Source organism: Pristis pectinata, chromosome 3 (assembly GCF_009764475.1).
Source record: "Pristis pectinata isolate sPriPec2 chromosome 3, sPriPec2.1.pri, whole genome shotgun sequence".
Taxonomy (NCBI): domain Eukaryota; kingdom Metazoa; phylum Chordata; class Chondrichthyes; order Rhinopristiformes; family Pristidae; genus Pristis; species Pristis pectinata.
In genome coordinates this window covers 112381467-112399504 of record NC_067407.1, presented here as the reverse complement: position 1 = coordinate 112399504, position 18038 = coordinate 112381467, and the positions used below count along the sequence as shown (strand labels likewise).

Sequence of the window (18038 nt, the reverse complement as noted above, 5' to 3'; positions counted from 1 at the left end):
GAAAGGAGGTGGATGCCACCTCTCTTATGTATCACTGAGATCCTCCTGACTGCCCTATGCAGTAAAAAGCATCATTTCAGCATTGCCACAATCACCTTGACATCCACCACCAATGCAATCTTTATTCTGCTCTAAGTTTGCAGTTGTTGCTGCAGCTTGTGGCAAAGTTTAGTGAGGACAACCTTATGGGAATGTAGATGGGCTTTGTGTAGTATACACTCTAGGCGGATACCAGTATCTTGCTGAGAGTCCTTATCTTCATATTTTCCCTAAAACTACAATATCTTATCATATTGGTGAGTTGGTGTAACACTGTAAATGTTGTGCAGAAGTATTGTGATACCGTATGTGCAATTCAGCTGCCGAGGCCCTCGACTCAAAAATTCCTTCAGCTAACCTCTTTCTTTCCAGCTCTAAACCACTGATTAAAACCTACTTCTTTCACCAAGCATATGGCTATCAGCCCAGTGTCCCTTTTTTCTGGCTCCCTGTCAAACTGTTAATGCTCCTGTGAGGCACTTTGGGAAGTTTTAGTCACACTGGAGGAGCACTGAGCTGTTGTATGTTTTCTAGAATATTAAATCACCAGTGACATTGTTAAAGTAGTTGACTTAAAAAAAACTTCAAAAATGGTCATAGCTAAGATTAAAGGACTAAGGACAATTTAAGACTACAAGAGATGTGCAGGCCTTGGAAAGGGTGCAGAAGAGGTTTACCAGGATGCTGCCTGGATTAGATGGCATGTGCTACAAGGAGAGGTTGGACAAACTTGGGTTGTTTTCTCTGGAGCGGCAGAGGCTGAGGGGAGAATTGATAGAAGTTTATAAGATTATGAGAGGCAAAGATACAGTAGACAGCTGGTATCTTTTTCCCAGGGTTGAAATGTCTAATACTAAAGGGCATGCATTTAAGGTGAGGGGGCAAAGTTCAAAGGAGATGTGCAGAGAAAGTTTTTTTAAAAAACACATTAAGTATTGGGTGCCTGGAATGCGCTACCAGGGGTGGTAGTGGAGACAAATATGATAGAGGCATTTAAGAGGCTCTTAGATAGGCACATGAATATGCAGAGAATGGAGGGGTGTGGACATTGTGTAGGCAGAAGGGATTAGTTAGGCATTTAATTACTAGTTTAATTAGTTTGACACAACATTGTGGGCTGAAGGCCCTGTTCCTGTGCTGTACTGTTCTATATTCTATATTCTAAGAGTTTATGAATCCTGCTGTGGATCCTCCTAACTCCCCAAAGCCTGTCCTCTATCTATAAGGCTGAAGTCAGGAGTGTGATGGAATACTCTCCACTTGTCTGGATGAGTGTAACTTCAACAACACTCAAGAAGCTCAACATCATACAGGACATAGTAACCCGCTTGAGAGGCAGCCCATCCACAACCATTCACTCACTCTGCCACTGGCACACAGTAGCAGCAGTTTGTACCATCTACATGATGCACTGCAGCAACTCACCAAGACAGCACTTTCCAAACCTCTACAAGCTAGAAGGACAAGGGCAGCAAAAGCATGGGAACACCACCACCTGGAAGTTGCCCTCCAATCCAATCACCATTCTGACTTGGAAATATATTGCCGTTCCTTCAGTGTTATTGGGTCAAACTCCTGGAACTCTTTCCCCAAGAGCATTGTGGGTATACTCACACGTCAAGGGCTGCAACAGTTCAAGAAGGCAGCTCAGCACCGTCTTCTCAAGGGCAACTAGGGATAGGCAATTAACTGCAGGCTCAGCCTTTGAAGCCCACATCCCCTGAATGAATATATGAAAAAACAATTGTGCTGCCGGATCTGACTCCAATTATCTTAATACAATTAAGGAAATGGAGACAAATATTTTAAAACTTCACAGCTGATAGCGAGCTTCAGTTTTCATCTTTGCCTTTAAAGACCATTCACAGGTTTTTCAGTCAAGTTTGCAACTCAGCCTTTGTCACCAAATCTGGTGCTGTTCCACTGTCAATTTCCAAACTTAACCTCCAAATGTAAGTGATGTACAAGTGGCTTAGCCACTCATTGTCATATTTAGATTGATCACATCAACTTGTGCAGATAGGCTGAAGCAGTAACACATTTCTTCTAATTAAATAAATAATGATTTGTCTTTCTGCAATCCAAAAGTTTTCCTTATACATGGTAACATTTAATTCAGTTTGTCAATCAGTTTGCCCACACCTATGTTTCTTACTAATATCCTCCTCACATCTGCACTTCTTACTATTCATCCAACTGCGACAAACTTAGATATCTAACTATTTATTCCTTCAACCAATAAACAGGGTGAGATATTGAGATTCCAGTCCAAATCCCTGGGCACCACCACCAGTTGCATCCTGCTAGTGAGAGATTGAAGTAGTTATCTCTATTCTTTGTCTTTAGCCTCTTCTCCTAATATCCAATCCAAGACAGAAGAATATACCCAATTCAGTGCACTCTAAATTTACTCATCAACTGTTTTGAGGATCCTTATCACTTATATTCTTCATACATATAGATAATAAGGAGACTGGCATCTGTAGATTATCTACCTTATTAATGATCAGTTCAAAAAAATTTAACATCAGGTGTGACTCACTCTCAGCAAAGCTATTGAAAAGCAAAATAAATCTACAGACACTTGAAAACAGAAAATGTGAGAAATACTCAACAGTTCAGGCAGCAATTGTGGAGAGAGAAAAAGAGTTAATTTTTTTCAGGTTTATCTCAACAAAGCAATTCTGACTTTCTCTTGGCATTATTGTTCAAGAGCTCTATCACTCTATGCTAACAAACTTTAGTAGCTGCACTACAACTGATGTATTTCATGTTTATGTGTTAATGTACCTTTAAGAGCTGAGTATCAAATGACATGACCTTTAATACATCAATATAGCAGACACTGCTATTGGTTGAGAGTTTATTTCCTTCAGAAAATGATGTTCTGTTATAACTTTACATCTGTTATTTGCCTTGCAAGCAGTAACACTAATGAATGCAATGTGACAGTGATAGTCTATTAAACCCGTCCTACATTTCTCTTCTATGCTTTCAACGCTGCCTGTTGTCTCAAACAGTCATACTCACTACGTCTTCCTTCTCCTGGTCACCTTCCTACCTCAACTTTGCTCCACCACACAGGATTGCCAAAGGCCTATACGCTTAAACTTATGCTGGCTTCTCTGGATTGCTTCTCCTCTTGCTTCCCATTATATTATGATGCATCCACACCAGATGCACTCCCTTTTCACTATTTCCCTGCTCAACATTAGCCACACTCCAGCACCCTATCCTCACTGCGTTGTCTGCATTGAAGTGGGACCAGTTAATAAAAATCACTCTGCCCATATACCCACTTCTGTCTCAAATAAAGGAAGAAAATAACAAAATTTTGACAAGTCAAACAGGAATAAAAATAAAATGAGAAAGGTAGGGAGACAGCAGAAGGCAAAAGGAAGCTTCACACAAAACCCTTCACTGTGATCATCAAAAACAAAAAATGCTGGAATCATTCTGCAGGTGGAAATAGAAAAGAAGATAATGATAAAGGTCGAAGACCATTCTTTTTTTCTGACCTGCCGAGTGTGTTCAACATTTTGTGATTTTGTCTCAGATGCCCAGCATCTGCAGTTTTTTTTGACTTTCATTCACTATGATAACCAGCAATAAGAAGCTTTCAAATGTGCCACCGAGCAGGTGTTGCAGCCAATTCCTTCAGCAATTCTATTGATATAAATTAACTAACTCATTCTGTACCTTCAGCTGCCTATTCCCCACATTCTAAAACTCCTCTCATGCAAACCGTTTCTCTCCCTTGAGGACCCTCCCTAAAATCCATCTCTCCCACCAAGCTATTGATTCTTCTTCATTTTTCCTTCTTTGGCTGGGTGTCCATTGATTTTACCATGGTTCGTGAAGCACTTTTGGATTTAATCTTTTTTATTCCAAAATAAACTTCATTCATCATAAAAAACTATATACAACAATAAAACAGTGCAAACCTTTACATTCGTGTACGGATCAATCATTAGTGTTACCTTTTTATATAAAAAACACAGCACCGACGCCACTGGGGTGCTACGCCAATCCCGTATTTACAATATTTAAGGGGCTTTCTCGCCCGACCTCGCCCCTCCCTCTCCAGTGACAGAAGAGCCCTAAACTGTAGTCCTTCCCCACTGAGCCCTTTAATTGTCCACGTTAAGTGCACTGTAAAAGCAAGTAGTTACTGGTTTCCTGTGCTATTTTCTGTTCTCCTTACAGACAAGTATCTGCAAGAACCTCCTTTGGGCGGAGTAAGTTTGTGATTGGACAACGGACACAGCTCTTAGTTAAACCCTTATGCTTTGGTTCTATCATAAATCCATATGCAAATATATAGTGGAAACCACCTAAATCAGATTACAATTGTGTTCTTCATTAGTGGCGGTGCTTGCGTGCCTCCACTGACAAAAGGAAGGGATATTAACGACGCGTTTACAGTCTTTCATTTGAATATGCGGATCCAAGATCCATAATGGCAAAATTTGACGGTAAGGGCCCCTATGAGTTATTTGCTGTAGCGTTATGTACGGTTGAAAGGAGAGTGCAAAGAGCCAGCTCATAATCCAGAGGTAGGCTGTGGTCGTGTCTCTCCTATTACAGTCAGTTTCGTTTTAAATGTTGAGAGGATGTGATACTTCCTGAAACAGTGCGTGATCTTGCCTTCGGAGAGTTGAGCGGCGCCCCGACCTCAATGCAGCCAACAGCCCGAGCCCGGTCCGACCAGATACGGGAGGTAAGAGGAAGCTCGGGTCCGGGGTCCCATGGGTCACTGGCACAAAGTGAGCTGCTGCTGAACGCAGGCGATCTGTTTTTGATGTGAGCAACATCATTCACAACTCCACTGGCGAATTTCAGGAGAAACCTGTTGCCTCCGGTACGAGTTTGCTGTGTTGAAACAGTTATTGTAAATTGAAGCTTTTAAGCCGCCGGCCTGAAATTCGGGGACCGTTTGCTCTCTGGGGATCTCATTCGCCTTTAAAATGGCGCGGCTCAGTACTGTCCGAGCAATGCTATGTTTACCTTTTATGTTCTTTCACTTATGGAAGTGCTCTGTGCAAATTGGCTTATTGCTAGCTCCACTCTGGTCGTTGCAACTCCACCCCGGACAGAGCGATCAGTTGCTCCCTGAGTGGAACTGACTGACCCTTCACCCCTTGTATTTACCTGCAATCTTAATTTTGGAAATGGCTTTGGTGATTGGGACTGGAAAATTCCTTGTACGAAATGATTACTTGTAATCGCAGTACCAATGTTATTTCCAGATATCACAATTTCCATGTTCATTTTTACTATATGACATGAATCCACCAAAATGCATTAAGCAAAGCAAAGCTGTATTAAAATATGTTTACCAGAAATCTAGAGATTGTGGGTGGTGGTATCAGTGGACAATCGCTCCATTGGTATGTTGGGCATCCCCATATGTTTTCCACTTTAGTATTAGCCACGGGTTAAGTCGTGAACTGAAATAGCGACCAGGGCATGTCACATGAAAACACACGTTTCTTTTACTATTACTCCCAAGGGTGGTCATTGCTTAACAAGATCATGGGATTTAACAAGTCCAGTTAATCTGTGGAACTGATATAATTTATTGCTAATGGGTGAGTTATTCCTTCAAATTTAACAAATATGATCCAGAAGATTAAGATGCATGGGATCCATGGTGACTTGGTGGTTTGGAATTGGCTTGGCCACAGAAAACAGAGGGAAGTGGTGGAGGGGTGTTATTCTGACTGGTGGTCTGTGACCAGTAGTGTTCCCCATGGATCAGTGCTAGGACCTCTGTTGTTTGTGATGTGTGTGTGTGCATGTGTATATATAGATGACTTGGACAAAAATGTAGATGGGCTGATTAGTGAGTGTGAGGATGACATATAAATTGGTGGCATTGTGGATAGTGAGGAAGGTTGTCACTGTCGTTTGTGACGTGTGCGTGTATATAGATGACTTGGATGAAAATGTAGATGGGTTGATTAGTAAGTTTGAGGATGACACATACATTGGTGGCATTGTGGATAGTGAGGAAGGTTGTCAAAGGATTCATTGGGATATTGACCAGTTGGAAATGTAGGCAAAGAAATGGCTAAAGGCGTTTAATCCTGGCAAATGTGAGGTGTTGCATTTGGGAGGTAAGAGGAAGGTACAGAGTAAATGGCAGGACCCTGAGGAGTATTGATGTACAGAAGGATCTTGGGGTCCAAGTTAATAGCTCCTTGAAAGTAGCCACACAAGTACATAGGGTGGTAAAGGAGTAGTGTGACATGCTTGCTTCATCAGTCAGGACATTGAGTACAAGAGTCAGGAAATCATATTGCAGCTGTTATAAAACTTTGAGGCTGCATTTTGGGTATTATGTGCAGTTCTAGTCTCCCCATTAGAGGAAGGATGTGGAGACTTTGGAGAGGGTGCAGAAGTTCACCATGATTAGAGCGTATTAGCTATAAGGAGAGGTTAGGCAAACTTGGAATGTTTTCTCTGGAGTGTTGGAGGCTGAGGGCAAACTCAGTGGAGGCTTATTAACATTATGGGATGCATAAATAGATGGGGTAGATAGTTGCAGTCTTTTTCCCAGGATAGAAATGTCAAATACATTGCTTTAAGGTGAGAAGGGTAATATATAAAGGAGATGTGTTGGGTAAGTTTTTTTTGCTCCACACAGAGAGTGGTAGGTGCCTGGAACCTGCTTCCGGGGTGGTGCTGGAAACAGACACAATTGTGGTGTTTAAGAGGCATTTAGACAGGCATGTAAACATGCAGGAAATGAAGACATATGGATCATGTGCAGGCAGATAGCTTTAATTTAATTTGGCACCATAGTTGGCACAGACATCATGGGCCAAAGAGCCTGTTCCTTTGCTGTTCTATGTTCTATAGTAGAATTGAGCATGATTTAGATTTTAGATTTTATTTACAGCATGGTAACAGGCCCTTCTGGCTCAATGAGTCTGTGCCGCCGATTTTAAACCCAGATTAACCCACCTGTACATCTTTGCAATGTGGGAGGAAACTGGAGCACCCGGAGGAAACCCACGCAGACACGGGAGAACGTACAAACTCCTTACAGACAGCGACGGGAATCGAACCCCGATCGCTGACGCTGTAATAGTGTCGCGCTAACAGCTACGCTACCATGCCGTGTGAGAATAAATTCTAGAAAAAATATTTTGTGGTTGAAAATTATGTTCATACCATGAATCACTAAAATAATGTTTGATTGATCTGCAACAATCAAACAAGATCTGGTATTGTATTTAACCTTATAACCAAGTTTGCAATTGAATTGCAACTAAGCACCCACTGCATTTCATTTCTGTGTGAAATATTAGCAATTACAACATTATTACTACAGCATCATCATCACAAGACATTTAAAAATAATCTTCAATTGATATCTAGGAATATTTTAAGTCCTGCAGTTGTTAAACATTGGTAATTTAGATCTATTAAACTGTCAAATTAAAAAAGACTCCCATTAAATTCCTTCAATGCCAGGAAATATTCTACTGCAGAATAAAAAAAAGTACTTTACAACACTTAGTTCATTATCATCTAAGAACTTTGTGTACAGAGCTATCCACAAATGTTACAATGTTACCTTCCAATCCTACCATATATAAAGTGAAAGAGTGTGAAACATTTTAAAGTAGCAAAATCATGTCACGGTGAGTCAATCTGTATTGAACGAACAATGGCCTAGGAATTGGCTTGTGTGTAAATTCAGGCACAAACTCAGACCTACTTCCTTGCTCCTCTTGCATCATCAGGCTGCAGGTGGACTGCTGAGTGCACAAATGGCACATCAGGTCTACACAACATTCGGGAAAGAAGAGAGACAATCAAGGCAGTGTGAGTGAAGGCTGCTATAATTTAAGGAATACCTGAAGGATAGAGGGAGGTTTAGGGAGGGAATATCAGGATTTAAGCCCCAGAAACTGATGGCACAAGTATCAATGGATGAACAGTTTAAAATTGGTGGTGGACCAAGAGGTCACAGAGATCTTGGAGGTTTTTATTGGATTGGAGGAATCACAATTCTATTTCAGAAAGAGAACTCCAGTTCCCCTGCTTCCATATTCAAATGTTTTACTGTTGCTGGCAGTTTCTTTAAGGTCTACTGGTTTGGCTGACCTAAGCGAAAGGGAGGGAATTTCCCTTCAGGCTGACCCAAGTCTGGTTGCTGCATACTGAAGTCAGTCTCAATCTTTTGTGAAGTGTCTATATTTACATAATGTTAAGGAGTCCAAATTGCCACTTCAGTTGTTAATTCCCTTGAATATATTAACCTTAATTCACATGCAATCAATCAAGACTAGACGAATCTGCATGCCAAATTGGTTGGGGTGCCCACAGTCGTACATTGCCATGTTTCAACTTTATAATGGGAAAAGCATAGTTTATTAATGAATCAATTTTCCTTTTAACACAAATTCATTATATCCAAAATTTGAGAAAAATGGATATTCAACTCTAACATTTCACAATAACACAATGGAATTTGTTCCATATTGGTAAATTGGTTTATTATTGTCACATTGTACTGAGGCACAGTGAAAAGCTTGTCTTGCATACCGTCTATACAAATCATTTCATTACAACAGTGCATTGAGGTAATACAATGTAAAACAATAGAATGCAGAATAAAGTGTTACAGATACAGAGAAAGTGCAGTGTAGCTAGACAATAAGGTGCAAGGCCATAACGAGGTAGATTGTTGTCTGTATGTTTTCCTTTGATGAATTCCTCAATCACCTTGCACTGATTGATTGGTTTCCTGTCTGCCCATGACACAAATTTAAAATCCTTGTCTTCGGATCCTGCTCTGGCCTCTCCTGTTCTTAGCTCTGCAGCTTCCTCCAATCCTTAAAAACCTCCAAGATCTCTGTGACCTCTTGGTCCACCACCAATTTTAAACTGTTCATCCATTGATACTTGTGCCATCAGTTTCTGGGGCTTAAATCCTGATATTCCCTCTCTAAACCTCCCTCTATCCTTCAGGTATTTCTTAAATTATAGGCTGTGTATTGTGACAATACTAAAAGCCAGCCAGAGTGAAGATGATTGGACAATTGTCCCATCAATCAAGCCTGGTGATTACTCTGCTGGAAGTGGCTGAGATTGCTTTTTCTGCACGTAATTCACTTGTAACCATCAATCACTTACTGCACTTTTTGTGAGATACTACTCTGCTTTTAATTGGAGAAGTTGCTGTAGATTTTTATTTTTATCCTCTACTCTTTAGTCTATTTTCTAAGTAAATTGACTTTGCTCAGTAAATTGTTGTGAATCATATGCCAACCCTCCTCCCCAACTACCACTCCTCCCTTCCAGCTGTTGTTTGATATTCAGTAGCATCAAGGCAGCACAGAAAGAGGTTATCTAACGTATTATGCATACTGACTCTAGAGTAATCCAGTCAGTCCCCTTTCCCCGCATGTTTATTTTCCTCTGTTTTTCCAATCATCTTTTGAAATCATTTGATTGCCTCCACTCCCACCGTCCTCACAGCAATAAGTTCCAGGTTCTCACTACACAAAACAAGTACTTCTGCACATTACCACCAACCCCACCACCTCCCCCCGTACCCCTTGCTCAAATCCTAAAAATACACAAGAAGGAGTCGGCCACTCAGACCTTCAAGTCTGCCCCAGCATTCAACATGATCATGGCTGGTCTACCCAGGCCTCAACCCCTTCTCTGTGCCATATCCCCATAGCCTTCAATACCCCCATATTTTAAAAATAACTATCTCCATTTTAAATACTCTTAATGAGCTAGCCTCTCTTTAGGACAGGGGATTCCAGAGATTCACTATCCTCTGAGAAGAAATTTCTATATGTACCTGGTTTTAAAAGACTGTCCCCTCATCTTGAAACTATGTCACCTTGTTTGAAATTCTCCCACTAGTGAAAACATCTCAACATCTATCCTGTCATGCCCCCTTAGAATCTTTTGTATTTCAATTTGATCACCCCTTATTCTTCTAAACTACAAAGAATATATACCCAACCTGTTTAGTCTTTCTTGATGGAACAATCCTCTCACACCAGCAATTGGTTTAGTGAACCTCTTTTGGACTGCTACTACATCCTGTCATGGGTAAGGGAACCAGAACTGCGCGCAGTATTCCAGATGTGGCCTTGTGCAATTGTAACAAAACTTCGCTATTTCTAAACTCTAACCTCTTTGCAATGAAAGCCAATAAGCCATTTGCCTTTTTAACTACTTACTGCACTTGATTGTTAACTTTTTGTGATTCGTGCACAAGAATACCTAAATCCCTATATACTTCACTCATTTAGTCTTTTTCCATTTAGATAATCTCTTTTGATTCTTCTTATCAAAGTGCATGACCTTGGACCTTCTCACAGTAAACTCCGCTAGCTAAGTTTTCACCCACTCAACGAATCTATACCTCATTGCAGAGTCAGAATATCTTCATCATGGCATGCCATTCCACCTAACTTCATGTCATAAGCAAACTTAGGTACCTTATATTCTGTCCCCATCCTCCAAGTCATTAATATAAATTATAAATAACTGAGGGCCAAGAACTGATCCCTGGGTTACTCCACTAATTACATCCTTCCAATCTGAAAAAGACCTATTTATTCCAACTCTGTTTTCTGTGTTAACAAATTTCAATCCATCCTAACACACTTCCTCCAATACCATGAACTCTTAACATTAATCTAACATATGTGAATAGGATCACAGCTTTCCCAAATGATTAGCTATTTCTATTTTGATTATTGACTCTAGGATCTTGCTAACAATTGATGTTAAATTATCTGGCCTACAGTTTCCTGCCTTTGTTCCTTGTGATACCTTGTCCCTTGTGATTGATATTTTCACAAGGTCTTCCATACTCTGTGAAAGCAGCCCATCTGTTATCATTGGGGTAATTGCAGTGTCCTCCATGACGATGATTGATGCAAAAATCCTATCTGCCATTTCCTTATTTATTGATATTAATTCCCTAGCCTCATTCTCCAGAGGTCTCTCACTAACCTTAGCTCACTTTCTTTATGTATATTGACTGAAACAGTTACTGTTCATTTTGATATTATATCTAAGCTTTCTCCCAAAACTAATTTTCTCCTTTCTTCTGAGTTTTTTTTAGTCCTTTGCTGGTTTCTAAACATTCCCAGTTCTCTGGTCTATCACTAGCCCTTGTTGCTATGTATGCTCTACTTTCGAATTTAACATTATCCTCGACTGCCTTTGTTAACCATGGATGGTTCCTCTTTCTCACGGAATCACTCTTTCTAGTTGGTATAAATTTCTGCTGAGCATTATGAACTAGTTGCTCAAATATCTGCCACTGTTCATCTACTGACTGATCTCTTACCAGTCCACCCTAGACAACTTTGCCTTCATAAGATTATAATCACCCATATTTAAAGTAAAGACAATGGATTCGAACCTGGGGTGTTCACCCTCAATATGTTTCTGAGATTCTATCTTATTATGTCACTACTTCCTTGGGGATCATTAACCACAAGATTCCTTATTAATCTTTCCTCATTGCACATAACTAAAGCAAAAACAGCCTGTTTCTGAATAGGTTCTGTAAGATGAAGTGATTCCTGATGAACTCCACAAATTCTTCTTGTATGGTACTCTTGCCAGTTTGGATTGTCCAGTCAATATAGAGATTAAAGTTTCTCAAGTTCCCTTCATGCATGTATTTGATATTGCCCCATTTATGCTTTGGCCTATTGAGAAGCCACAATTTGGGGGCCTGTAGTTTACTCCCACCTATGTCTCCTTTCCCTAGCTAGTCAGTATTTCCACCCATACCAATTTCACACTACTATCCACTGTATCTACATCACGCTTTAATACTTTACTTGATTAACAACACTACCCCACCTCCTTTCCCTTTTGGCTTAAAATATATTTCCTCTAGTCCTTGTATCAACAATTAATAGAAAGAGCTTTTCTTTGACTACTTGATATACATCAATCATAATCTTACACACCTTTATCAAATCTCCCCTCGACCCCCTTTGCTCTAAGGAGAACAATTCATGCTTCTTCATTGCTTAGCTTGATGCTAATATCCCTCACCTGGAACTATTCTGGTAAATCATATACTTCCGAAAGTGTGATAACCAGAGGTGGCTGCAACACTTTTACTGTGGCTATCTAGGGTTTTATAAAACTTGTATAACTTCCCTGATTTTTATATTCAGTATCTCTGTTTACGAAGCTCAAGATCCCATGTACTTTGCTAACTTTTCTTAATATGTTCTGCCACTCCAAAGATCTGTGCACATGAACTCCTAGGTCCCCCTATTCATGCATAGATTTTTAAACATTAACATTCTTTCATTTTAACCTACTTTTTATTTATTGGAATAAGTATGCAATTCTTTATAATCTGTCTCTTTGATTGGTCTTTTGGTCATCTGCTCTGATAGCCTGGATTTTAAAGTTCTAATGTTTGAATTTTGCCTTTTTAACAGGGTCAAATTTTGTTTGATTGCACTCCTGATGTGGCACTTTAGACTTTGTTATATTGAAGGCAATCCAAGTTCATAAAAGTTTAAATTTCTTCCAAGAATGAGGCCTTGGATTTAATTGAATTTATATTCTTTACCTTCATCTGGAGTTAGTGGGGCAGGAACAAATGCAGAATAAGGGCTAGTCACCTTACTCCCTCATTAATACCAGTAATAGTTAACTCAGTTTCAAACTGGAAATTTACTGTGGGAATTGGTATGAATTTTCCAAATTTAATATGGATATTAGTTGGATCTGGCACCATAGAGGCCTTATTCAATTCCACAGGCAAAAGGACTGATCAAGGTAACTAAAACTACTTGTTGAATTATTTTATGCATCCCATATGAGCAGGAGTGCTCCTCTGGTGCATGGAAAAAAATAATCTGGGCCTCCACCATCCCACACCAAACTCGGCAATTGCACTCTTCATATGCAACCCATTTTATTTATGCACAATTAGCTGTATTCACAGTGCATAATTTCCCAGGATGACTCAGTAGCACTTGCATATTAAAATGACTCTCTCCCAGTACCTAACCAAATATATTTGGGTGTGTTTTAAAAATAACCTGATGAGATATTTTAGAAAGATAACATTAATATTGTAAGATCCAAATGTGGAGAAAACTGCTGCTTTATTTCTGAGATGAATGTAAGCTACATTCTGTAGCTGAGACAAACTATGATAGATGTTTTTAACTTGACTCTAACAGAGAACAATGCAACTCTTAATTAAGTGGACAGAATTACTCTCCAGTAAGCTTCCAATATTTTTTTTGGGAAAAGGAGAACAGATCCTGGGTGTGTTTTGCAACCAATCAGCCTGAGCTGGGATGATTACAACTCAGATGTTATGAGTAGGTGAAGCACTATTTGCTCTTTTTAAAAAAAAGTTGCTTGCTTGCAAACCTACAGGAAGTTGTACACAACATGCATAAGCTTTACATTAACAATGTAATTCATCAAGATGTAAGATTTACAGTTAAAATTTTTAATCTAAATACATATAGTTATAGAATATTACAGCACAGTACAGGCCCTTCAGCCCATGATGTTGTGCTGACATTTTATCCTGCTCTAAGATCTATCTAAGCCTTCCCTCCCTCATAGCCTTCCATTTTTCTATCAGTCATGTGGCTACCTAAGAGTCTCTTAAATGTCCCTAATGTATCTGCCTCCACCAGCAGTGAGTTCCACACACCCACCACTCGGGGGGGGGGGGGTGAAGACTTATCCCCTATACCTTCCTCCAATCACCTCGTAATTATGCCTCCTTTTGTTAGCTATTTTTGGCCTGGGAAAAAAGTCACTGCCTGTTTAACATCAGAATTTGTGTGTTATGCTGAGAAATCATCAGAAAATATATTTTTAAAATGATTCACCCACAACTGTGGATTTTCATTGTTAGCACAATCTTTCAAAGAATGATTCCAGACAAACCAATGGCAAGTAAATGAGTGAGACTTGACAGAGCTGCCATCATAATATCCTCTTCAAGATCATGCAGCAGCAGATGGTATCAGATTAAGACACAAGATTTGCAATCAACTGCAAAGCAATAATGCTCAGCATTAACCTCAAAAATATTCCCCACAAAGATCTAATTGTTGCTGTGGTGAGAATCTCCAATTTTCTGACATTTACTGCTGGCATCCAATAGAATTCTCATACACAGCAAACTAGAAGGAAAAGACACAACTGTATTTTAAACTCCGTAAAAAGCACTAAAGATTGGACCACATCGAGGAAGAAACAAATATCATTAATCTGTAAAATGGATGTTTAAACTTTAAAATATCCACATTTGGAATTATTTCTGAGGAAATTACAATGCACATGAATAAAATTAGCTTCTTAAGGCCACAACCTTGCCAATGCAGTAATTATTTTGCCTTAGTTTGCCATTTAAAAACTTGCTTGGACCTTCTGCAACATTGCATCAAATTTTCAGCGTACTTTAGTTCCTCTGCAGTTGGTAAGTACCATAAACTCAAGTGATTTCCCCCTATTCCATTGGAGAAAGTTCCAAAGAACACTACATACTTTGGAGGAGGGAGTAATTACTGACGGCAATAATTACAATTCCATATTAAACTGTGGGTGCACGGCAATCTGGTAATTAACATCAGGTTTGTGGAGTAAAATGATAGTGAACACTGATTATTTTGCCGTATTTTCCCACTGCTAACTCTAGTCCCAGTATTACGTCACAAGGTTGCGAAATTCATTTCTGTGCAGAAAAGCTCTTCCATTTACTCGATCTTATTCTTACAGAATTTGACCACTCTTATTGCAGCAACGGCCTGCCATCCTAATCATCAGTACTCCCTCCACATAAACTACCTAAACAGGAGTCATGGAAAACTTTTGAGCGTTGTGAATATCACATACAATTTAACGGTGACAACTCTCAACAAACATTGTATTCAACAAAATACTCTGGAATATTCTCCAATGTTTCTGAGGAGCATTTTTGAATCACAGGAACGAAGATAAAACGGATATTTTCGTTGTTCTTTGTTTCAGTCTGATTGAAAGCTGCTGCGTTTTCATGTATTTGTCAATATTGTCTGCAACCTCTGAAATATAAACACAGCACCTAAGCCTAAAGTGCTTACGGTGCTTTTGACTCCTTCCTGCTGGCTTGCCCGGCGTTGACAAGCGGTGAGTTGGGTTTTCCAGCCACCTGAATGAACAGGAATAGAGTTTAGGTGGCTTTAGTGCTGCCGCCGGATTCGTCGCTGCTTGGATTGAACCCTTGTGCTGACGGTGCTGCGGATGTGGTGACGCTGCGGCGAGCGCTGCAGCTTCCTGGGATTGGGCGGAGAGCGCGGGGATTTCCGATTATTTTCCGCAGCTGGCTCTTCGGTCTCCGACCGCCGGCGAGCATGTGTGTACCTCCTACCCGAGCCCCGGCGTGCGCCTTGTCCAAGTACACGTTGGCTTTCAACATAAACACATCTTTCCATTGTGGGGAGGAGGAGAGGTATCGGAAATCAGGAAGGCTTTTTTTTGAGTTAAGTCTGCAAATAGTGGCTTTCGGAACTTTTGCATTGCTTTAGGGAAAAAACTAATAAATGGCAAACAATGATTAATTATTGGAAATAAGATGAAGGGAAAAAAAAACTTCGAGGAAATGTGAACAGCCGTCACTTTTTTTCTTTTAAAGGGTTGCAGGTCTTTTCCAAACAAAGTACATAGCATTTTTTTGCAGCATTGCAACAGTCTCGGGCACAACTCTTTCAGTGAAAACGGTTTTGAATAGGTTAACTGTATCATTACCATCGTGGTCTACCTCACAAATTTGGGTGGGAGGAGTGAGGCCGGGGACTTGGTTATGTGAGGCGGGTTGTGGTAATAAGCAAAATGCTCCAGAACACGTTGGGCACTCCAATTTTACTTTCGATCCCAGAGACTGATCTCCCTCTGTCTTGAATGAGTGGGCATCTAGTCCGCTGAGACGGAGAATTCAGAATGAAGAAATTTCAGCCTTGATGATGAACCGCAAGAAAAAAACGTTTCATCACAGGAGCATCCGTTGTGGGTGGTAGTAATGCCAAATCACCTCACACACAAATGCATTCTTCTACTCGTGAGTTATTGGGTAGTTATTAGGAGTGGTACAAGTCAAAGATCACCACCGGAACCTGATGGCGCTGAAGCCCATTGCAGCATCCTGATTGTCACGCTGCCTAAATTTGGCAGCCACCACGGATCAAAAATAGAACTAGTTACAACTACTTAATTCTTCACTGTGTATGTCAACCTGACAGCTAATGATAATGTTACAGTAGTAGTACTTCCAGCTCCCTAAGCCAGATCTGCTATTTGCTGAGATCACTTCTGGTCTTTGGCTTAACCCCCATGTGCATAAACAATATCTGATTTTAGAATAAAGATGTTTTGATGAAAGGTTCTCTCCCAAAATTATTCCTGCCATTCTTTCTTTAGAATGCCAGCATACCCATTGTGTTTTTACCTCATTTTTGTATTTTAGTTCTTAACAAATGTTTTTATATTCTCAATATTTAGGATAGCTGAGGAAACAGCTCTATGCAATAGAGATTATAGCAAAGTACAGGTGGGTACTGTGGGTTTAAATTAAAGAAAAATCTATATTGTGAAATATACCAGTAAGTGCAGGAGAATACTGAAATGAATTCCAAGATGCTGAAATACACAACTCGCAATTTAAATTGTTCATCTTTTTCCCTTTTAAGTGGTGTAAAAAGGGGAATACCAAGTTGTGTTTGGCTTTAATACAAAAATGTAAAGCAGAACCACAGAACAAGAGAGAATTAAAAACAATATGTTTGCGTGTTGATATGGTTACAGCAGGCTAAGACTGATTGTTTCAATCCCTTTCCCTATCCATTATATGCTGAAGAATACCAGTGTACTAAATGAGTCCAGCAGCAGGGTGACAATGACTGTTTTGTTCATGGGCAATTCTGAAATCGTCACACAACCAAGGCCAACTGAGAGGATGCTGCACATTTCAGCATCAAAAACGGTGTGTCTTTTGGAGGATGAGATAAAGGGCCAGGTCTGTAATGAAAACAGAAAATGCAGGTTGGGAGGCGTCTGTGAGTTGCAAGGTCATTGACCTGAAACATTAACTTTGTCTGATGTGCCAAGTACTTGAATTTTTTTTTTGCTTTTATTTCTGATTTCCAGCATCTGCAGTACTTTGGCTGTTTGGGTCCTTGTGTTTGGGAGTGGGTGGTGCATTGGAGACATGCACTTTGAAAGAGATGTGGAGATTGGGACTGGCACTGACATTTTGCATGTGGGTTGGTGGGGGGCGGAAGGGTGGAAAAGATGAGAAATTGGTATTCTGGTTGCAAGGATTAGGACTGAAATTTTGGAAGATGTGATGGTAGAGTGGGAATGTGGGGTTGGTGATGATCAGGGAATATACACATCAATGCAAGGGATTGGATCAGTTGTGCAGGCAGCTGGGGAGAAATTGGGGTCTAGAATTTGTGTGGTTGGTGAATCATGGGATTTGGAGTGAAAGTAACTGGGTGGGGAGGCAGATAGAAGGTGTGGCAGATGGTATGGGGGCTGCAGTGTAGAAACAGGCCTAGAGTCATGCAACATGGAAGCAGGCCCTTCAGCCCAACTCGTCCATGCTAACCAAGATACCCACCTAAGCTAGTCCTGATGGATGAAAGTTAGTAATTGGTTTATTTGACAGGCATCTGGTCCCATACTGCCTGGAGTGCCCCCAGGACAATGTGGCCTAAGTTCCCGTGCAGCAGTTCAGAAGGAGCATTCATCCCATGCATTCCTGATGTGATCATTACGTCAGGGTGCAAGAGTGATTGATGCCCAGAAGTGCCCAATTGAATTTCCGTAGTGACTTGAAACAACCCTGATGTCATTATTGTTTTTCATCCGAGGAAGAAAAGATTTTTGATTTACATAGAATTGAAAAGGATATCATTATGCAAATAAGATTCTAGGTAATGGTTTCATAGACCATTTGCTGTTTTGTA

At 40.2% G+C, this 18038-nt stretch overlaps 1 protein-coding gene across 5 annotated transcripts in view; it reads left to right on the top strand.

Annotated features, from left to right (window-relative positions):
- The first annotated feature begins 4314 nt into the window (after nt 1-4314).
- Nucleotides 4315-18038, top strand: part of LOC127568347 (TNF receptor-associated factor 5-like) — a 30143-nt gene continuing 16419 nt past the window's right edge. For 3 of the 5 annotated variants that reach the window (XM_052011986.1, XM_052011985.1, XM_052011981.1), the window contains exon 1: nt 4315-4514. In XM_052011986.1, the coding sequence (XP_051867946.1) occupies nt 4499-4514 (16 nt within the window). In that variant the 5' untranslated portion in view covers nt 4315-4498. Of the gene's footprint in view, nt 4515-4546; nt 4760-4811; nt 4901-18038 lie in introns of those variants that run through there. The other 2 variants (XM_052011982.1, XM_052011984.1) reach the window with 2 other exon arrangements.